The 23094-nt window shown below is 43.1% G+C and overlaps 1 protein-coding gene across 4 annotated transcripts in view; it reads left to right on the top strand.

The window, feature by feature from the left end:
- LOC122811822 (cyclic AMP-dependent transcription factor ATF-7-like) overlaps window positions 1-23094 on the top strand; it is a 2228331-nt gene that overhangs the window by 1989292 nt on the left and 215945 nt on the right. For all 4 annotated transcript variants that reach the window (XM_044083930.1, XM_044083931.1, XM_044083929.1 and 1 more), the window contains one exon: window positions 5659-5808. In XM_044083930.1, coding sequence (XP_043939865.1) covers window positions 5659-5808 — 150 coding nt within the window. The remainder of the gene's footprint in view (window positions 1-5658; window positions 5809-23094) is intronic.

Genomic DNA, 23094 nt, shown 5'->3' with positions numbered 1-23094 from the left:
ACCAACTCAAAACATTGTATTCCTTGGGTGCAAGGATCTGCTCAGATCTCATGGAGGCATACCTACCCCCACCAAAAGTGAGTTCCTTGACAGAACACCTTCTCTTGGTCATTCACTCCACAGAGTTGACTGCAAGATAGTACCTCAGAATTCTGGGCTACATGGCAGCCACTATACCCATGCTTCCTTTAGCAAGATTGCACATGAGAAAACTACAGTGGTACCTTCAGTCAATCTGGAAGCAACACAACCAGCCTCTGGAGCAGATTGTGCCCATTCTTCCCTGCCTGAAAAAGGAAATACTGTGGTGGTTGGCTCAGGTTAATCACAACCCAGGCCTTCCTCTCCAACCAACACAATCCACTCAGGGTCATGCACACAGATGCCTCAGACCTGGGGTGGGGAGCCACCCTCGGCCACTGACAGGTGCAGAGCTGTGGCCATAGCACCTCAAATCAGAACACATCAATGCCAGAGAGGGATGAGGCCAATCCTTCTATCCCTCCAGGCATTTCTCCCTTTCTTACAAAAGGGGCCGCTTCTGATATACACAGACAACACCACTGTACTGTGGAATATCAACAAGCGGGGGGGACCAAGTCGTACCTGCTGTGCAGACTAGTCTTTTTGGTTTGGGAATTGGCCACTTCACAGGGAATCACCCTGCAGGCAACCTACATTCCCTCTCTCCACAACACACAGACAAATTATTTGAGCAGAACCAACACAAGCAATCACAAATGGATGCTTCACAGAGATGTCTTCCTGGACCAGGTCCACAAGTGGAGTATACTTCAAATAGACCTGTTTGCCTTCACCAGCAACAGGCAACTTCCTGGGTTTTGCACCTGGACACCAAAACCACAGGCACTGGCAACAGATACCTTCTCAATTTCCTGGAAGGAGAAATATCTATATGCATTCCCCCCCCCCCCTTCCCACTCATTCAAAAGGTCCTGCTAAACATTCAGCAGGACAACACAAAAATTTTGCTGGTGACTCCCTACTGGCCCAGATAGCAATGGTTCCCCTTACTCCTTCACTTGTCCAAGGGCAATCACCGCAAGATACCCCCCAGAGTGGACCTTCTCACACAGAACAAGGGGTCACTAATCTAATCCACAGTGGCAGCTTCTGCACCTTACCCTGTGGCTGATAGGATTCTGATCCCATTCAGACACCTTTACATTGAGGAAGTGCTCAATGTCTTGCAGGAGGCCAGGAAACCAAATACAAGAAAATCATCTCTCTCAAAGTGGAAACGATTCACTATGTGGTGTCATAAAAGACAGCTGGACCCGCTTCTCAGCGGACCCCCTCTTGTGCTGTCCTATTTGTGTGAGCTGTTACAGACTGGATTGGCTTATTCTTCCATCAAAGCCCATCTGTCTGCTATTTCTGCATGCCTGCTTCTGGCTCCCCCATTAGCATCCAGACTTCCTTCCAAACTCTTCCTCAAGGGGGTACTGCACCTTAGTCCCCCCAGGAAACATTCTTCCCTGCCTTGGGACCTCAACTATGTGCTTGAGAAGCTTATGCTACCACCCTTTGAGCCAGCTGATAAAGCTTCATTAACGCATTTAACCTGGCAAACTGTTTTGTTAGTGCCCCTAACGTCAGCCAGAAGAGTGTCTGAACTCCAAGCCCTTATGGCTATTCCTCATTTTTCACAAGGACAGGGTATTCTCAGGACTAACCTGTCCTTCATGCCCAAGGCAGTTAATGACCTGTCCCTCAATCAGGCCATACATCTACCTGTCCTTTTCCCAAACCCACAAGGAGGCAGTGAGAGAGTGCTATATTCCCTGGATGTACACAGGCAAATCAGATTTTACCTGCACAACACCAAGCTTATCAGACAGGCTGACCAACTTTTTGTATCCTTTAACCCCAGATCTCTGGGGAAGGCAGCGACCAAGCAGACTGTTTCTACTTGGATCTCCAAGGCCATCACCTTCTGTTACCAATTCCATGGTAAGTCTCTGCAGGGTACAATTAAGGCTCATTCCGCAAGAGCAATGGCCTCTTCAGGGGCCTTTTTCAAGGGCTTGGATACCTCTAGAATCCTGGAAGCTGCTACTTGGTCTTTGGTCCACACCTTCACCAAACACTTGGATTACTGGAGTCTGCCTCTAGACCACCACCCGAATCTCAGTGAGCTTTGGCACTCACTCATATGCAGAGTACTGCAACATGAGAATAGAAGGACATAGAAAAGTTGTGTAAAATCTTACCATAACCATAGATGTCCTTCTCTTCCATGTTGCAGTATTCCTTCCCCCCCTCCTTCCCCTCCTGTCAGCTATGACTTCCCTTCCTGGATGGCAGTGATATAGCATTGCCATTATAGGACTGGCTCTGATTGGGGCTTCTGTTCTGAGGGCTGGTGCGTGCCGACTTCACCTTGACGGCCAACAAAATCTTACCTACGTCAGACATCTCACGCAACACAAAGGGACTAAAGGCTTTTGGATACTGGCCGTACGTACGCGAGACTGAAGGGTAAACCCATATGCAGAATACTGCAGCATGGAAGAGAAGGACATCTATGGTTATGGTAAGATTTTACACAACTTTTCTTTCTTATTAAGGCCCCCAGTTAGGGATCCTTCTCCCCCATGGGACCTTGCTGTTGTGGTGCAGGTGTTGACACAGGGTCCCTTTGAACCAGCAGCTAGTTGTGACATAAAATTTCTGTTCTGGAAAACATCTCTGTTAGTGGCCATGATTTCTGCTATGAGATTTCTGAGCTTCAAGCTTTATCCTCTAAACCTCCTTACATTCTTTTCCATAAAGATAGTGTGCCCTAACACACTAATCCATCCTTTATGCCTAAAGTAGCTACAGATAACAATATCAGTCAGTTCATACAACTGCTAGTGTTCTTTCCCAGTTTCTGTAACAGAGAGGAGTATGTCCTTCACCTTCTAGACATTCATAGACAACTCCATTTTTATCTGCACAGGACCAAACAGTACAGAAAATATGATCAGCCTTTTCTTCTAATAGGCTTGGACAAGTGATATCGAAAATTACCTTGGCGATTTCAAACTGCATTTCTTTCATTTATTCATCCAAAAGATTGGATTTAATTAAACCTCCTAAGGCACATTCTACTAGAGCTATGGTTACTTCCTCAGTTTTGTATGTTAGAACCTCTGTTGGTGACATTTGTGCATCAGCTTCATGGTATAATAATCACACTTTTGTGTCACATTATAAATTGGATGTTATTTCCAGGAGCAGGGCCTCCTTTGGTTCGATGGTGTCTAGCATATCCTTCAATGAGGGCCACCCAGGGTTCACGTATCTGGGGACTCTGATCCTGTCGTGAGGAGGAATGAAGTAGGCAATATCAGATTAAAAAGTTATGTCTTACCATAACTTGGAATATGTGTTGTCTTCCTTCATTCATCCCCCTGCCTTTCTTCTTGAGGAACCTGGATAATCTCAGGATGGTTATGTCCTATGTCTGAGCCTCTTCTGCTGGTCTTTGATGTCTGAATGTGGCATGTCTGGATTTGGCAAACTTGATCTGAGGTAGGTGGGTAGATGAAGGGCATTGTGGGTATGAGGAAGGAACTTGAGAGTACATTCAAGTCTGTGAAATGTAGCCAAGTCGGATTTGAGACCCCATTGTGAGGCTGAATGAAGGAAGACAACACAGATGCCAAGTTATGGTAAGACACAACTTTTTATTATGGCTTCTTGAAAAAAGCTGAAAAGTAAGGCAAAATGTGAGAAAAGTAAAAAAGGGAATTACATAGTATGGGGATCTCAAGACCAGGGAAACATAGGGAAGAACTGGAGGGTGTGTGTGGGTGGTTGAAACAGAAGGCCTGCAGGGCACCATTTCACTTAAGCCCAGACCAGTACATAGAATTGTTGTAATGTATCACTGTTGCAACTAAATGTCAGTAACTGTAAATGTCCCTCTGTGAAATGGGCCAACACAGTATGGTATGCAGGCCTGTTGTAATGTAAGAGCATTGTAGCTACAGATCAATCTGTGAGTGCTACTACTAAAGGTTTGCAGCATGAACAAAAAGGTTGCTTAGTAGGGGTGGCAATGACAGGGTGACACTTAGACTGAGGGGCCCCTAAAACTGTAACACCAGCCCTGACTGTAATAGTGAGGAATTTGAACTTCTACTATTATGGGTAAGTGCAACTTCTACTGTTATGGGTAAGTGCATCTGTACTATGTTCATCATCATTTCCACAGCTGCAGTAGCCCTTATGCTATATGGCTGAATACCAAAGCTTATCCAGCCTGGTAGGATGAAGGATTTAGATCAAGGAGCCCCTGGAGAATGGTCCCAGCCAAGCCTTTCCTGGATGTAGAAGAGGAGTCCAGTTTAGTAATGCCTTGTAATGGTATGCACAAAGAACCATATATCTGTCTCTAGAATGTTTCTAGAGTTTAACCCTTTTCAATATGCCATCAACGAAGATAAGAATGAACTTTTATAATGTCTGGAATTGGTTTACCATGGTGGGAATAACAAAATGAAATAGCTTAGGACAACCATCTGGAGATGGTCTGTTTTGACACAGGTTTTTGCTTTTCTCCCAGAATAAGAAACTGTCCTGCAGCACTGATAATTTTGAAAAACCTCTGTTGTGGGTCAAGTGCAGCTTACATGACTATATTTTGTCTGCCTTGTTCTGCTAAGTAGGAATGTTTCAAGTGCAAGACTTTTAATACTACAAAGATAAGGTTCCCATTTTCAGCTTTAACAAGTCTTTCTTTTCCTTTGCACTTATCCATTCCACTCCATTTATCTAGTCATAATTGCTTAACTGTGGGAAGCAGTTTGCTGGGGGGGGGGGGGGGGGGGGATCACTCTTAAAAAAATCACCTTTAAAGATTGTTCTACCTTGTGTTTTGAAGTAGTTCTTGGTTTAGGCATCAAAAAGGGGGGAAAAAAGACCTATTACTCACACCCTCGGATCAGTGCTGCTGTGTTCATTTAATGAAAGTAGGAGACTGTTTTGAGTCATTTCTATGCCAGTTATAGATGGATTACTCTTAGACTGAATGTGTTTGCTTAGCTTTAAAAGGTTAAGATAGGCAATGAAGGAAAGATGGAGTGTTGTATTTTATCTTGTTTTATGACTGAGTGCAATAAGTAGACTGACAAAAGAAGTCTGGTCTTTCTTATTGTAAATGCAGATCCAAAAATATTTACCCAAAACAGTAGATGAACTTTTCTTTGTTGTCATCATTTTAGCAGATCAGCTGAATATTAACAACCAAAATTTACCATATAGCTGCTACCTGTAAGCATAAGGTACATAAGGAAGTAGTGACAAGGTTTGCTTTTCCTTTGTATTTGATGGTTAAGAGCAGCACAAGCATGAGTAAAGGCAAATAAAGCATCATTAATGTGCAAATTTACTACACTCACTAGAACATGCAGATTTATTAGTTCAGACAAGTAGTTTGAGCTTGAGGGAAAGCAGTTTCTTACCTCATACATGTGGCACCATTACAGCATAGTTATATGCTAGTCTGCAGGCAGAATTTTTATTAGGCAGATGAAGTGAGTAAAACAAAATAACTTGACTATTGTGTAGTACGGATGTGTTGCTTTCTGCAGTATTCTGCTTTATCAAATGCATTCTTAACTGTGATGTTTTTGCTTTCTTATATAGCGGTTAAAGGCTGCATTGTCACATCAGGTTCCAGTGACCATGAATGGTGGAATTATGGTTGGATCCCCAAGTACCATGATACAGTCACGTCCAGAACATGGACAAATACTAATAAACCATCCTGATGCACCTTCTCCAGCTCAACCACAGGTCAGTAATCCACCAGTCCAGTGTGGCAAAAAAAAAAAAAAATGCATGCTTTCTTTTCATTTCTGGGGTGGGCAGTGTGGTCGATATAGAGATAATTCTTAAAAATGTTGATGGTCTGTCACTGGTACCAGTTGTGTTTATGTGGTTAAAGGTATTAACTTTTTTGTAAGATTTAGTTATAAGTTTGCAGAAACTAAAGAGAACCATGGTTTAGTAATAGGATGTCTTCTGTTGTTTGTGTCCTCCTGTACAGTCTGATTTTTGTAGTTTTAAGTGGGTGGCATGTTTTCCTCCCACATAGGATAAAAGTCTGAATTTTGCCTCGTTTGTAGTACGTGTGTGTGTGTGTAGGGATATGTGTAACTGACATTCCATTGCATCAGATGATTAGGGAGATTGCATCTCATAGGTTCTGCTTTTGTATGAGAAGCCACTCATACTTCTCCCATTCTGTAAACTTTGCTCAGCTGAATTTTAACATGCATCTAAGAAGTGGGACTTCACACACTGTGTTATGACCAACCAGTCTTCCCTTACCAGTAGAATAATGTGCACTTGTGCAGCTTAAGAACTTAAAAAAAAGGACTTCTCATTGTTACTGCTCAGTGTAATGTAGTAAAAGGTCTGATGTGGGAATAGACCATTAAAATGGTATGTTATTGTTTTATAATTGAAATACAGACAGTGTCACTGTGAATGGTTTTGTATCAGGAGGATGATCAGCTGGTTAGACCTTACCATGTTTTCTGACTGATTGTGTGACCCAAACCTGACCAGGAATTTGGGTGCACTGCTGATCTGCTAGGAGGTAGGGCTTCCACCCATTCCGCTTACAGCACAGGCTTGATTAGTAAGCACTGGTGGGCTGCCTAGAATAAAATAAGAAGCTATGAGCTTTTTGCTCCTCCTTGCAGGGTGAGAAAGAGCCATGTTTCACATTGCTTCCCTGTGACACATAGAATTGCAGAGAGTAAAGCTGTAGGAGAAAAGGACACTCATCTCACACTTGCCCTGCACAGCAGTGGCTATAACACAGTGTGCCAGTGACTGCAGGGGAGATGGAAGGTGTACAACACTGTATCAGATTGATGGGTTTTAGTCACATCCCTGACTCTCTCCCATTTGGTGCATCCAATTTCCTAGTCAGTCTCCATTGAGAAAAGTGACAGTGTTGTGATGTTTTATGGTGGAATTGATGCAGACATCATAAGGGTGGACAAATGAGCAGGAGGGAGGGCACTTAGGTCTAATCATTAAAAAAAAAAAAAGAAGCAACATAAAGGCACCAGAAGACAGAGGTGAAGTAATACCTTTTACTGGACCAGCCTAGGTTTGCATTTGATTGAACATTCAGCTCTAACAGGAGCTCTGTCAGCCCAAAAGCTCAAGTAATTGCAAAACCTGTGTTTGGCACAGTAAAAATAATTCAGTCATCTCTGTGTTATGGTGTATTTATGTTTTCTGTTAGTGAACTAGTGCGCCGTTTCTTAATTTTTTTCTGCCATAAAAAAAGGAAATAATTCTAGTGCACTGGGGTAGCAGCAGCTCTTTGAAAACTGAACGGTGTTGTAACATTGCAGAAGTATTTGTATTTGTGTAGGTGCTGCTGTTAACAGTTTAGAGCGCAAAAGGGGCCTCAACCAAACTACTGCAAAGCACCAGAAGTGTGACTTTTGTTTTATCTTTTGTGTAAAGTTTAGATTTTTTGTGGTATTTGAAAAAATAATGTACTGTTGAGTTAGATGTGAGAACTCTTAAAACAGCTGCCATTCCAAGCAGTCCAAAACACCTTTGTTTCTTTGTTTTAAACCTAACCAGCTTCCTTCTGTGCTTTACTCTGAAATTAGCCTGTAGCCTGAGTAAAAGTAAGTATAGTTTTATGTAGATGGTATGGTTATGGAATGCATTTCAGATACTTTTATATGGTAGTGTTTTAGTTTGGATTTTGGCACCTGTTTTTGTTTAGATTTTCATCTGCATAACATCTGGATCTGAAGTAGTTTACTTCATTTGGTCATCAACCTGTGGGTACCGGATCCGAGCCAGCAAATTCACTAGCATCTGCTCCGAGCTCCTCCCCTTACCCATAATACACCTCCACTACCTTCCATCCCCCAGATCTCGTTTGCAGTAGCTTGCTGAAGCCTCGTGATCTCCTGAGCTCCAAGTAGTGAGTGGGTTATCTGCTTTTTAAGCAGCTTTTTTCTAAAACATTTTTTGAGTGTAAGTTCCTCCCCCTCGCTGGTGCGTCGTGTAATAGAACCTTTATTGTAGTTTTAGAGTTAGTTTGTTAGTGGGCATTGCTTCCCCTCCCCCCTCAGTGTTCTGTGTGACTGGAGTGTGTGGTGAGTGGTCTGAGTGGGAAAACCGGTAACTTTTTCTATCCTTTTTCCTTCTCTAGTGTGAGTTGCTTGTTTAGAGACATGGCTGACAAGCCTGTTTTCAAAAGATGCACTGAGTGTGGCCATAAATTGTCTCCTGCAGATGGCCACACTCTTTGTGTGATGCGTTTGGGCGTTGCTCATTTGAATACGGATTGTTCTATTTGCGCGGATTTTAACCCATGCTCTATCAAAGACAGGAAGGCTAAGTTGGCCCTGAAAGACCTTCTTCCCACTTCTGAGGCGGTTGCCTCGTCCTCGGCTTCGGTCACAGTGGCTGCTGTGGCCACCTCTGCTTCCTCTCTTGCCCTTGCTTCTCCTCCCTCCCAGGCTGGGACTCAACCTCCCGTTTCTAAGCCTGTGGAAGTGGAGCTGAAAAGGGGCAGAGAGAAAGAGAGAGAGCTCACATCACATAAGCCAGAGAAACGTAAGAGGTCTCCAGACCTAAATTCTCCTGCCAAAAGTCAGACAAGGATCTGTGACCCCCCCCCCCCTCGACTCCGATCTCCAAGATTTTCCCCGAAGCCGGAGGAGACACGTTTTCCATCTAGGGCCTCGATTCTTCGATCCACCAGGTCGGAGTCCATGGCCTCGTCGAGATCCAAGCGTAGCTTATCAGAAGTTGACATGGATAAAATGTTGAGTAGGTTCATTCGTACTCGTATCCAGAAGGGGGTCTTGCCAGCCCCCTCTCCCTCTGGAAGGGGGAGCTCGCTTCCTGTTTTCACACCGATTTCTCCTTCTCTGATCCATCCACTGGGTTCGGAGTACTCAGATCCGAGGATGGCTTTAGTCAGGGGGTCGGCGCCAATGGTACCTGCTTCCTCGACACCGACAGCTGCCTGGAGTGTGTCGGATCTGACCAGTTTGGATTCAAGTGGCTCTCTGAGCTGGAGCTTGGGTGTCGGATCCAAGGGAGCCAATCTTTTTTCATCGGCTCCGACGTTGTCGGGCCAAGTTCCCTCCCTCGGAGTTACATCCACTTCGGGCCAGGCTCCGATTCTCACATAAGATCCGGGGAGACTGGCTTCCTTATTGGTACCCCAGGAGGTTCATTCATCCTCAGCGTTCAGCATGGTAGAAAGGGTTCTCTCCACTGGGTCGAGACCCTTGACTATCTCCTCGGATTCTGCCCTGACCCCTTCGGCTCTGTCTACGAATCCCATCATTTTACCAGAGGGACAGCCCGTGCTCGAGGAGCCCCAGATGGTTTGCGAGTTCTCCCCAGAGAGCCCCACTAGAGATGTGCCTCACAAGCATACGTGTAAGAGGTGGCACTTGGACTCCCCCGAGTCCCTCAACGAGGACATGGATTTGGATGATGGGGAAGGTTCCCCCAGGTCACCTCCCGAGGATGTCTCCCTTGGAGACATCATGGAAATCCTACGTCAGTGGGGAGGTTGGTCCACCCCCAAACCTTCTTCTGACGAGTCCGTGTTCCTGGAGGCTTTCGGCACGGGCCCATCTACTTCCTGGGTGTCCCCTCTCACAGATCCCCTGGTAGACCTGGTCACCTAACGGGCCTGGAAGGAGCTGGACACCGTGGAACCAATCCCAAAATGTCCTGATAAGATCTTGAGTCCACCATCAGATAGACCAGCGTGGAACAAGGGCTCCCTCGTAGACACTATGGTGGTAGCAGCAGCCACAAAAAAGGAACTAGTCCAAGAGAGTTTCTTGGTTCATTCCCCCTGACCGAGAGTCACGGATGATGGACCGCTTAGGGAAGTGGGTTTATGCGTCAGTAACCTTTTCCATCAGGGTGCTGAACTACCTGGCCCACGTCACGAAACTCCAGCATGACCTGGTTGAGGAGCTGGCTGAGTCTCCCCCTAAGTCCATGTCGGAGGAGGACAGGGACTCGTTCTCCATGAGGATGGCCACTTTGAAATCAGTTTCCAACACATCCATGCACCTCCTCTCACATGCTATTGAAGGAACGGCTAGGGCGGCTGGGTCCGGCGTGTCCATGAGGCACAAAGCCTGGCTCAGACTATATCAGTTTTCGTAACCTTTCAAGGCGTCTTTTGTCAATGCCCCTTATGATGGCTCTACTCTTTTTGGCAAGACCATCAAAGAGACTTTAGTCCAGAGTGAGAAGGACGGGAAGATGCTGTCTGCCGTCGGAATCTGCTTCTCGAACCCTCAAAGATCCTTTTCCCGGAAACAGAGAGAGCAAAAGAAGATGTGGTTCTGGAAGTCACAGTATTCCCGGGACACTCGGGGCTCTTCTTCCCCAGAGGCAGAGGGGGACAGGATAGACACTGGCCCAGAGGCAGAGGGGGTATGAGGAATTTTGAGTCCCGGGAACCTTTCTCGGGCAGGCTCGGTCAGCAACCCTGAGGGATTGCCCGACTGCTCTACTCTGGAAGCAGTCTGGGGATGATTGTCATTGCACTTGGTGGCATGGGAGTTTGTAACAGCATACTGCTGGGTGCTTCAGATCATATTCAGAGGATACTCTATCCCTTTTGTAGTTCTTCCCAAACACCTCCCGGATGTACCACCCATGCAAAGGGAGACAGCAGCACAGGAAATCTCCAAGCTGCTAGGAAAACGAGCCATCGAACCCGTCCCCCCAGATCAGTCTGGATCGAACTTCTACTCCAGGTTCTTTTTGGTGCCAAAGAAAACAGGGGAATTAAGGCCCATTCTGGACCTGTCTAGCCGAACCCGTCAGTTGCCAAAGAAAAATTCTGGATGGTCACACTACAGTTCATCATGGCATACTTGCAAGAGAGCGACTGGATATGCTCGTTAGACCTCCAGCATACCTACTATCACATAAAGATGCACAAAAACTCCAGGAGGTTCCTCCGCTTCCGGCTAGGAGTCCGTCATTACCAATTTTGAGCCCTACCCCTTGATCTCACCACAGCCCCCAGGGTGTTCACCAAAGTGATGGCGGTAGTACCGGCTCACCTGAAGCTTCAGGGGATTCAGGTCTATCCGTAACTGGACTTTTGGCTCCTCACTGCTCCCACCAGGCATCTACTTTCTCAAACCAGGGATTATTTCTTAAAGCTTGCTCTGCAATTGGGGATTGCAGTCAACACATTCAAATCACTTCTGAATCCTGTCCAGGTGATAGACTACATTGGGGCAAGGATAGACACCTTACAGTGCAAAATCTTCCTGACCACGGAGAGAATACAAAACCTGAGGATGCATGTCTCTCTGATCTACCGTTCTCATCTTCCCTCAGCAGAATCAGTGCTGAGGGCCTTAGGTTCAATGGCAACTACCATAACACTTCTTCAATGCACCCGGTTACATATGAGAGTACTGCAGTGGACACTAGCGGTACAATGGTCCCTGTTGGAACTTCCATTATCGTATCCAATACACATCATTCAAGTCTGTCGGTCGGCCCTTCTGTGGTGGATGTGCTCTCCGGAAGTCTTGGAGGAACAACCTTTTGTTTCAGCCCCTGTCCAAGCCACAGTGACAACAGATGCTTCCCAACTTGGGGGGAGGGCTTTGTTTGGGCAGGATAGTCCAAGCCCTGTGGTCCCCCTGCCAAGACCAGCTTGCACATAAATGTTCTAGGGATGAGGGCGGTCCTTTTGGCGTTGTAGGCCCTTCATGCCTTTCTTCCTCTGGGAACCATTGCAATTCAATCAGACAACATGCCAGTGGTCTGGTACTTCAACAAACAGGGAGGGACTATATCTTACCCCCTTTGTCACAAGACCATGAGAGTGTGGGAATGGGTGATCTCCACCGGTCGCTTTCTCATAGCAATGCACGTTCCGGGATGGTCCAACATTCTAACGGACAGGTTAAGTCGGACTATTCTGATGACTTACAAGTGGTCTCTGAATCATTCAATAGCGGAGCAGATTTTTCTGGAGTGGGGTCAGCCTTGCTGCGATCTCTTCGCATTTCCTTCCAACGCGAAGTGCAGCGAGTTTTTCGCTCTGAACCCCCTGCCGGGGGAGTCCCCCAGAGATGCTCTAGTCCATGCTTGGCCTCCCGGTCTTCTGTATGCTTACCCTCCAGTACCTCTTATTCCGAGGTTTCTACAGAAAGCTTGTCGACTGAGGAGCAAGGTGATTCTCATTGCCCCATTTTGGCCTCGGCAGGTATGGTTTCCCTTCTTTTGGTCTCATCTTCTGGCTCCGCCTTGGATCTTGGATCCCATTCAGGATCTGATTTCACACCCATCGGGGGTTCCTCATCTGAACCTGGACAGTTTGAAGCTCACGACTTGGCTGCTCCATTTCCCATGATCGCTAGGACTCCAGGATTATTTTCTTCAGTTAGGTCTATTTTAGTGGCAGCTCATAAGTCTTCAACCAGGAAGATTTACCACAGCAAACAGAAACATTTTTCCTTTTGGGCTTCTCAAAGGAGTTTACACCCTTTCATGGCTCCTGTTTCTGCCATTCTTGATTTCCTAGACAATATTTTTCAACAAGGAGCAAGCTCTTCTACTATCAAAGTTCAATTGGCTGCCATCTCTCATTTTCATGTGGGTGAGAATTCTGCCTCCCTGGCCTCTTCCATACTGTGTAAAGCCTTTATCAAAGGTACTTTCCTGTTACGCCCTTCGGTCAAGGATCCTGTTCCTCCATGGGACCTTACTGTGGTTCTTCAAGCTTTGGTCGGTCCGCCTTTTGAACCTGCTGCAACCAGAGCTTGCAGTTCTTATCTTGGAAAACAATATTCCTGGTAGCTATCGCCTCTGCTAAAAGGGTTTCAGAACTGCAAACGTTGTCCATCAAAGTTCCATATATGATTTTCCATAAAGATAGGGTTTCCCTTTGGACCAGTCCGTCCTTTCTTCCTAAGGTTGCATCACTAGTTAACATCAATCAGACCATTAATTTACCTGTTTTCTTCCCAAACTTTGCTAACAAAATGGAATACAAACTCCACTTGTTAGATGTTCATAGACGGTTACAATTTTATTTACACAGAACCAAAGACTTCCGTAAATCCGATCATTTGTGTCCTTCTCTAAACCCTTTTTGGGTAAACCTGTCTCCGAGGTCACTATTGCTAGGTGTATTTCCCTGTGCATCCTTCAGGTCTGTAAGGATAAAGGTGTGTCTCCTCCGGGTCAGGTGAAAGCTCATTCCACTAGGTCCATGGGTACTTCTGCGGCCTTTTAGTCTAGAATCTCATTGGATGATATTTGTTCTGCAGCTTGGTCCTCATCTCATACTTTTATTTCTCAATACAAATTGGATTTGACTTCTAGAAGGAGAGCATCCTTTAGTTCCACTGTGCTCCAGAATATCCTTCCATGAGGGCCACCCAGGAGTTTAGTATTTGGGGGACTCTGTCCCACAGGTTGAAGACCAAATGAAGTAAACTCCTTCAGATAAAGAAGTTATGTACTCACCATAACGTTCCATCTGAGTAGTTCTGCTTCATATGTCTTCAACCATCCCTCCATCCTTCCCCCTGACCTTATCATATGAACAGCCTGTTGGCTGCAGTTGTAGGTTATAAAGTATTTTTTAGATCGGGCTATCAGTATAAGGTTCAGCAAACTCAATTTGGAGGTTGGAAGGTAGTGGAGGTATATTATGGGTAAAGGGAGGAGCTTGGAGCTCGGTGCAGATGCTAGTGAATTTGCTCTGATCCAATACGGATCCGGTACCCACAGGTTGAAGACAAATGAAGTAGAACTACTCAGATGGAACGTTATGGTAAGTACATAACTTATTTTTTTAGTTTAATGAGGCATTTGATTTTGTTTCACTGTTTGCATTTCTTTCAACAGCTGATCCAAAGTACAGTGCAGACATCCTGCACATTCCCACTTTTTCTAACATTTTAGTACTATGTGATGTTAAATGCTAAAAGCAATACTACTGGTTAGTGGGAAATGACTGTTTAGGCTTTCGTTTGTAATGTTTTATAGTTTCTCTTTTATCAGTTCTTGTGACGAGCTTAAAAATTATAATTTTAGGAAAACTTATTTCAAAGGCCCTATGCAGTGCTGAAACATCTGATTTAACTTGCCTAAGCGTAGTTCATAAATCAACAGGGTTGTGAAAAGCTTTTTAGCATGTCATGATCTTATGCATTGGTCTGTGAGGGCATGCCCAGTTTTTGTTGTCCCCTCCTTTTCTGCTGCTCATGCAGTTCAGATATCCTAATGTACATAAGTGGACAGTGCCCTCCTCAGTTGCTTAAGTTGCTGAAACCTTTTAGGTGTAAATTGCAGTTGTCAGGTCATAAGCCAGATTCCACACCAACATGTAGTGGCTGGAAGGAGGTACAGGAATTGTAGACCCACTGTAACTGCTAGTGCTTCACCCCACCAGCCAGTAGGAGAAGGTATGAAAAACTAGAGGCTACATCATCTGGCAAAAAATGGTGCCGTTGGAAAGTAGCCAGTTCAGACAGTAGCAGGAGGGTCTCTTGCTTCAACATGGACCATTTCAAACAGATGAGAAAAGGTTTATCTGAAAACCAGGCATTAACCAAAGTATTTTTCACAAAGGCTGATTGTGACACAACCTTTTGCCCTTACTCTATCACTTGCCTTTATTCAGCTTTCAATGGATTGGGTTCAAACTTGACATTTGCTAATGATGAGAAGATTAATCTCAGTAACCATCTATGGGTGTACCCCTTGGAGTTCCTGCTGTTATCGCACATGAATTTCTTGAGCTTGAGGAAACCAGCTATCTTATGCCATTGCTTCCTCGAGTAGCGATTCTGTGATTGAAATCATGTCCAGGAAATTTATTTCTGTTGCCTTTCCCTGGGTCAAACAAGATTTATGGGCCAAAATTGAGACTTGGCATATGCTCTTCTTCCGTACGCTTGGCCAGATAATGTGCAGACCTGTCATCAGAGCACTGCTTCTGGCACATATCAACTTGAATGTCATGGCACCTGATACCCATAATCCTCTTGCCATTTTTTCTTCACGTTTTGTGTTGGGTGAAGACAAGACATTCCTGCTGGAGTTAAGGTTAAAACAGTGTATCCCTTTTCCGTCATGGATTTCACTTTAATTCTGGAGAAGCTCACCCTCCCACCTTTCGAATCAGCTGTCTGTGCAGGCATCAAATTCCTGACCTGGGAGACAACCTTCCTGCTAGCCATTACTTCAGCTAGAAAGGTTTCAGAGATTCAGGCCCTTATGTGTGTGGAGCCTTTCATCATCTTCCAACCTGACAGAATCTCTCTTAGGACTAACCCCTCCTTTATGCTTAAAGTAGTTGCAGAGATGTATTTAAACCAAACCATCCACTTGCCTACATTCTTCCCTAACCCTCAAAACAAGGGGAAAAGAAACCGCCATACCTTGGATGTGTGCAGGCCACTGTGTTACTACTTGGACTGAACAAAGACTGTCAGGAAGTCTTGAAGTCAGGAAGTTTGTGGCCTTTGCCTGCAGCTCTGAGGAGGGACCAGTTTGTAAACAATCATTTTTCAAATGGATATCACACTGTGTCTTGTTTTGCTACAACCATCATGGGAAGAAGCCACCAGACTCTTTGAGGTCTCAATCCACTAGGGCTACTACTCCATCCACAGCCTTTCTTCGTCTACAGCCTTTCTTAAAGGGTTGGCCACTGAAGACATTTTGGAAGCCGCCACTTGGTCCTGTGTGCATACCTTCACTAAACATTTTCACCTTCCAACCTCCTTTAAGTCCAGAGCAGGGTTTGCCACTGCCATCTTGCAGGGCATCCTTTCCTGTCCATAAACTTTGCATCCACCTTCCTTTCAGCTTTGAGAATCATCCCACCAGTTAGAACTGCAGCAGTGAAACATGAAGAATATTGTACAGTTGTGCACACCTTCCATAAATAAAATGTAGATGTTCTATTGTATTCACTATTGCATTATTCTTTCCCTCCCTTCTCGCCCATGAGTTTGGGAGAAGTCATTCTCCTCTCTAGTTCTAGATGTTTCCTTCCTGTCTGTACTTACTGTGGAGTTTTTGAGATTAGGTCCTTGACATTAGGGTCTGGTTAGGGGCTCCTGTCTTTTAAAGGCAAGAAAGTACTGAAATTATGGCACCAGCTGATTTCCTTTATAGCCAGTCATCTTGACATTGGTCAGGGCGTCCACCAGCTTCTGAAGGAGGAGTAGAAAATTCTCTGTTAGTCGGGCTGGCCAAGGGCTTCCATGGCAGGAAATCCCATCAGTTAGGACTGCAACAGTAAATACTCTTGAACATCTACATTTATGGTAAGTTACACAACTGTACTTTCTTACCTAATTATAATATTCTGTAGTCAATCCATGAATCTCATCCAGGTGAATTACAAGGTGAAATGTATCTGTTTTGGAATTTTTTTTCCTTCTTTGTGGTAAATGTTTGCTCTTTGTATTGTGTCAGTTTTCTGTATTTCTTTTAAGTGTGTCCTTGGAGTTTTTTCTGAGGCTGATAATCACCCCAGAAAGATTATCAACAGGTGTGTCTGTGCTTAGCAGTTCTTGCCAGAGGATTTCCACTTTCGCTGTTTGTTCTATTTAGGCTGTTCTATGTATACTACCCTATTTCAGTTTGAAAGGACTGTCCATATTTACAGAAAAAATAAGATTGTTACAAGTAAGATGAAAACCCTAAAAGCTTTCCTAGAGCACCAAATGTTTCTAACACTAAACCAAGAGAAGCTTGTCTCATTGATGACCTTGAGGACTACTACTACTGGTGGTCCTAAAAAACACAAGGCTGTATACCACAGGAAAATGGAAAAACCTAGGAAAGTTATAGAAAAAGGCAGGGTGTGCAAGGTCTTAGAAGCTGTGTTAGTCCTGCAGAGGGGCTTTTGAGTTCCAGTTCTATGGAGGTGCTATCTAAATGTTTCCTGGTTTTCTACATCTTGGCAAGACTTGACAGATTTTTCCTACTTTGCAGTTGGCTGCCAGTTCTCAGCTGTCCTCATTTGGCCAACATGTGGTGTAGACTCCAAGCGAAGGTATTTCCCTGCAAGATTTTACTTTCATTGTTGGTCAGGAACCTTAGGGCAGACAGTGATCATTTCTAAACTTAAAAATACTTTTAGGCTGCTGTAACATCTGTACCTTTCTGCAGGTTAGACATCCATCCCAGGAAAGTTTGTCCAAGGTATCTGCTGTTGCACTGTTTTTCTTTGAGTGTGTGGTAGTATAGTGAAGGACTAATATCCACTGCACCCTGACTATGCAGCCTTGCACTTCAGATACTGTGCTGTTAGCTAAGACAAAAAAAGAGCTCCCTCACTGAATCAGTCTTCAATTCAGACATCATTGAAGTGAAGGAGCAGGACCTGACATAGTCCCTTGAGTTGTATTCCCCTTTGGGTAAACACTGAATAAGATGAGTTATCTCTTCAGGAAGATGTTTTCCTTTGGTGAATCCCTTATTCTAATGAGGGAACACTTAACGTTTGTTAAAAGAGCTGCCTGATTTCCTGTAAGAGGTACCCCAAATTGCTGGATTCAGGAAAAACTCAAGTTAACAGCTGTACTAATTTTTCAAGCATTTGCAAGTGCTTCTAAAAAGATGGTTCATAAGCTTGTCAGCAATTCTTCTAAATACCAAAGTGGCAACTCTGGTACTAAAAATGTTAAATATTAAATCAACATCTGTGTTGATATCTAGTCAGAGCAATCTCAAGTAATTTTAGAAGTACATAAAATTGCTTATCCAGAGTGCATAATAGTAGATAAGCCTGAAGCCACTACACCGAGTGTGCTTGCCTACTCTAGAGCCTTCCATTAACACTTGTTTACAGTCGGGCAGCAGCAGAGACTTGCATTTTTGTCACCACCAGATTACCATACATCTATATTTAAAACTGAAAGGTACAAGTCCTTGCCAGTACACACTGATGGCCAGAAAATGGAGGAGAAGCCCCTTTCCTGTCTTCTAATGAAGAGGAGGATTTTTACATGGATCGGATTGAGTCTGCACATTTCAAAGACTGACCACAAGGCACCTCTCCCCAGTCATCTTGTTCTCCCACAGAGGACATTACATTTATAGAGACCGTTAGTCATGCAAGATCATGTTAATTGACAGTCTAGTGATCTCTCTTCTGCCAAAATGTTATGTGGAGATAGTGCGGATGCCGGAGGCCAAGTGGAGAGCTCCTCCTTTGTGTAGCACCTTTAATGATTTAATGTAAGCAAGTGCTCTGCATCCAATTACTCAGTCTCCTGCACTACCCTGTTTTGGTACAAGTACAGAAGATGTTTCAGAAATCCTTGGATAGTGATAAAAAAAATTAAACTAGAAAAACTTAGTGCCAGAGCTAAGCTTGAGGTCCACACATTGAAATGCATTAATGACGCTGATTACAAGGAATACTTACTTACCCGAGGAGTGAAAACGTGTTCTGATGTTATGTCAGTTGTTAGATACCCTAGAAATAAAGGACATGATTTTTGGTCAGCCAGCTGATGACATTAGTTAAAAAGATTGATCATGCTTCAATTCCTCCATTTCAGAGGAATTGAAGAGCAACCCTATAAATAGAAGACCACTCTACAACAAAGGCAAACTTGTTCAGATGAGGAGTGTAGTGAATCCCATGGAAAGGAATCTTCAGTACTCGCACTGTAGTTTCTAAAGTAAAATTGCTGAAAGTTACTTTAAGTTAGATGGAGCTATCGGTTTGATATTGGCAGAATACTTTGCAATATAACTAAGTAACTTGTAGCTGTTTTTCCTGGTGTGACATTAACTCATAAGAAGCAGAGGTATGGACACAGTTACTCTGGAGGAAGGAAGCAATACTACTGTCCATTTTGGCAGTAGCAGTGCTGTTTATTGGTAACATCTTTATCAGAGTTGTGAAAGATAAATGATGAATTATTGCACTTTGTAGTGATTTTGGATGCAAATGAAATTAAAGATAGTATTGTGTGATAAAGCAGACGTTGTACTTTCTTTGCAGTGGGGAAACAAGGTATAGTTGGAATAAGCCACTGAGCTTCAGCTGAAGTTAGCAGCGTTTATTGCTGAACTGGTTAAAATGGAAGATAAGGCTTTAGAATTCAGGTATTACAAAATGTGCCACACAGTGGTAGGGATGTAAATCACAACATATTGTTATTGTTATAGGAAGAAATGAAGTTACAGTTGCAGCTGTTGGCCAGTAGAGAGCATAGTTCGAACAGAAATATTCATGTTGCTGTAAAATGTCATCCCATTCCTAGTATTTAAATAGCTAGACATATTGTTTAAAGATTTTTTTAAATGTATAATATTTATTATTCAAATAAAACTGTTTTATTGCTATTGTATTGTGATTAGTTTGATGAAATAAGTTATATTTTTGCAGTGAATTTAAATAGCTTTGCAAATATGAAGTAGCATAAGTTTATAGTCAGTGAGATATCGGAGTCAAATTTGAAGTAGGCATAAAAGATGTTTGGTTTATACCAAAATAACAGATGACAGTTTGAAAAATACCTTCAAAAGCTTGTTGTGTTCTTAATTTATGATATTATAACCTATTCGATTAAGCTAACATTTTTATTTTTAATAATACAGGTTTTATTTTATAATACATGTTTTATCATTTTGTTTAATCCATTGGGAGTAGTGTGCTTAATAACATAGTTGTCATACTGCCTTCAGTTATTACAGAGTCTTTCTCACAGTCTAATGATTGTGCCCTCTAGTTCTGCTTTGTTGAATTTAAGTTTACTTTTTTTTTCCCAAAGGTGTAGTGCAGAGGTTAGTGTTCTTGCCTTACGGTGCCTTTTTTTTTGTTCAGTTCTTGATAGGATGACATCTTTGCTGAGTCTGTGTTTTGCCCCTTCATCTGAACTTTCGTTGAGTGCATCAGTTTCCTTCCCCATCTCAAAGATGTGATTTACTGAGGATTCACCAAATTGTATGTAGGTGTGTTTGTGTGTCTTTGCGCATGCATTCTTCAGTGGGCTAGAGCCCTGTATGGAATTGGTTTTTGTACCTTGTACCCACTGAATAGCAGAATGGGTTCCAGCTCCTCGAGATACTGAATTGGATTAAGTGGGTGATTGAATAATGAAGGAATGAATACGGTCATAACTGAAAAAGAGCCCAGTGGCACAGTTCTCCTACCTGAACAAATAAAAACAAAATAAATGTGTTTCAGTGTAACTTAGAATATACATCCATCAAAGTACGTGTTCCTACTGTTTGAGTGTGCATCAGCCTTTCTACAGGTAGAAGCAAAAGTCTGCCTAGCAGATGTGTAGTTAGGGTGGGGCAAAGAGGGCAGCCACCTTGAGTGCAAATTATCAGGGGATACAATCAGGAGATGCTGATTGGGATCTAGTGCTTTACTGGCGTTCAGAAAAGAATGTTGATAGTGCATTACCAGGAAGACCTTAAGTGCTTCAGTGTTCAATGTGTGATACTTAGAGCAAGGCACTTGTTTCGTGTGTTGTAACAGTTTAAAGTAGTCTTTTTTTTTCGTAAGTAAGAAAGCTGACTACCCCCTCCTTCTTTTGAAGCAAAAATCGAAGGTATTTAGCTGTAAGGTAAGGAGCAAGTAAGTCTTTTATTTGAGGGGTTAGCCAGATTGGAGAGTTTCACATGTTGCCACAAAAGTGAGCTACTGCTCTGCTGCCTAGAGGGAGTTCTTCATAAAATATCTCCAAAAGGACATAGCAGTCTTTCATGGAATTTGAATTTTATTCTGGAAAAATAAATTTTTTGACTGTTTGAGCTAGTTGATACAGTGGACGTTAAGTACTTGTCTTGGAAGGCACCTGTCATTATTGTTTTAACCTCATCAAGAAGGATTTTGCAGTTTCAAGTAATGTTGCATTGACTTTCAAAATGTTGGGGTGTCTAAAAAGGCAAGTCCCCTCTTTTTTTTTTTTTTACCTAAGGGTGGCCTCAGCAATATCTTTCAACCACTCCAGTCAGCTCTGAGTGTTTTGTCTAACCCAACAAAATGAAAGTGAGCTTCTGTTCCATGTGGTGGATGTGATCATACAGCCAGGATACTACACCAGGACAACTCATGTCTTTATGAAAACAGTAAAAAAATAAATAAAACTTTGTCCCTTAAAAAATTGCTTTTTGCTGTGATAAGTGAAAAACACCTTTGCCAAGGCATTGTTTAAGCACATTCTGATAGAGCAGTAACAACTTTAGACCATCACTGGATCACTGCTGCAGTAGCCTAAAGCAAAATGGAAATCCTGCTAAGGATTGTAGCTGGCTAGCATCCAAACCTTTAAGGCTCATTCCACATGCCCTAAAATCAGTAGCTAGGGTGCCAAAACTTTAGAACTTGCTGCAAAAGAGTGCACTCCTCCTGTGGGCTTTGGGTGATCAGTCATCAGCTAGTGTTCCATCTAAGCATATAGGTTCCCTGTTGGTTATTACCTTCCACACAGTTATTTTAGTAGAAAAGTGTTTTTTTTTTCTTTTGAATAAGTTATTTTAAAGCATTTCTGACTTTTTGACAATTTAGTACAAGAAAATTTACCTCAGAGCTTTAGACTTTATTGTTGTACTTCTTTGAGGGAATTTCTACGTCAAATGTATTATTCTTGTTAAAAAAATCAGTATTTTACTTCAAAAGTTTTTTTCTTTGGAGCTTATACTTTACCAGGGTGGTATTTGGTTATTTTTTTCCCACCTAAAGATTACTTATTCTGTTAAGTTATGACCAACCCTTCTTAGCTGTGTGCAACAAGAAGAAAAAAGGTGTCCTGGAGGCTTCAGTCTTTTATCCAACTTCCTCTTTGACTCAGCTGCTGATGGGTGACTTTGCTGAGGCCATCAGTTGTTCCTTAGACTACTCATCTTTTTCTCCTGATCCGTCTGCTGTTCTTTCTTCAGATGGCACTATAGACCAGGGGTTAGGCATTTTTCTGCAGTTGTACCATTGCCTTTGCTAGGGAAAGGCAAACACTCTTGCAGGCTTCAGAAAAGATACCAGGGGTGCTTCTTCATTATGCTACACACTGAGGAGCCTCTTTCTTAGTTAGGGACAGTCTTTTGAGATTCTTCTTTTTTTTGGGGGGGGGGGTGTCTCCTAGGAAGTGAAAGCACAAGTCTAGACATACTTCCTCGCCTGAAGCAGGTAACTGGCTGTGTTTGGCAATTGAGAGCATTTCATTGTTTGAGTGAAGGTTTTCCCCTCAGAAGAAGTGGAAAATAATTTCTTTCCTATAAGATTCTGATTTTCAATCTAAGGGACAGGATTTAGTATGGGACTGTATTTTTCATTTACCCTCACTACAGGATGCAGATTCTGACTCTGAAGAGAACTTTTCCTTGGATTCCTCTCTTGAAAAATGGCCTTTTTCCTAACACTGTTGCCAAAATGTGGGCATTTTTTTCAGTGGGAACAAAAAGACGTCTTACATTCAACAACGTTTTGATTTATTGCAGGTGGATTTTTTCATTCTATACCTATTTCTCCTGTTTTGTCATCCTTCGAGGTTGCCTTTTTGACAGCCTGCACTTTTCCTGGCAGTCAGCCACCTGCTCCTGAAAAGTCTGATAAGTTTTATAAAGTGCCTCATGGCCATGAGTTTTGTTATTTTCTTACCCAGGGGCAGATCCTGCAGTAATTTCCTTGTCAATTAGCTTCTTCTAAGCTTCTTTCAGCAGCCAGCATTGATCCTTCTAACCAAGTGGGAAAGATTTTGGATAAGTTTGGTAAGTAGTTTATTATTCTTCCACCCTGGGATTCAAAATTGTGAATTGTCAGGCATAATGTCCTAGTTTTTGCTGTATTATAATTTAGGGAATTTAATTACTGCTCTCCCTGCTTCAGACACTAAAACTTCATTGTCTTCTGTGGTGTCTGGCATGTATCTGGTAATAGAATATTCTTTGAAATGTGATTATATCACAGCTAATGTTGTTGCCAGAGCACCTGCTAGTGGCTGTGTCTGGAATATTTGCTTGATTAGTTTCAAAATTTACCAGAGGATGTTAAAACTGAAATTTTAAATGGTTTCCCAGGATCCCCAGATACAGCAA

This window comes from Protopterus annectens, chromosome 9.part0, assembly GCF_019279795.1.
Source record: "Protopterus annectens isolate FY-2018-M chromosome 9.part0, PAN1.0, whole genome shotgun sequence".
In the NCBI taxonomy this organism is placed as follows: Eukaryota; Metazoa; Chordata; order Ceratodontiformes; family Protopteridae; genus Protopterus; species Protopterus annectens.
The sequence above is the reverse complement of the archived record's forward strand: the minus strand, read 5'-3'. Positions and strand labels throughout refer to the sequence as shown.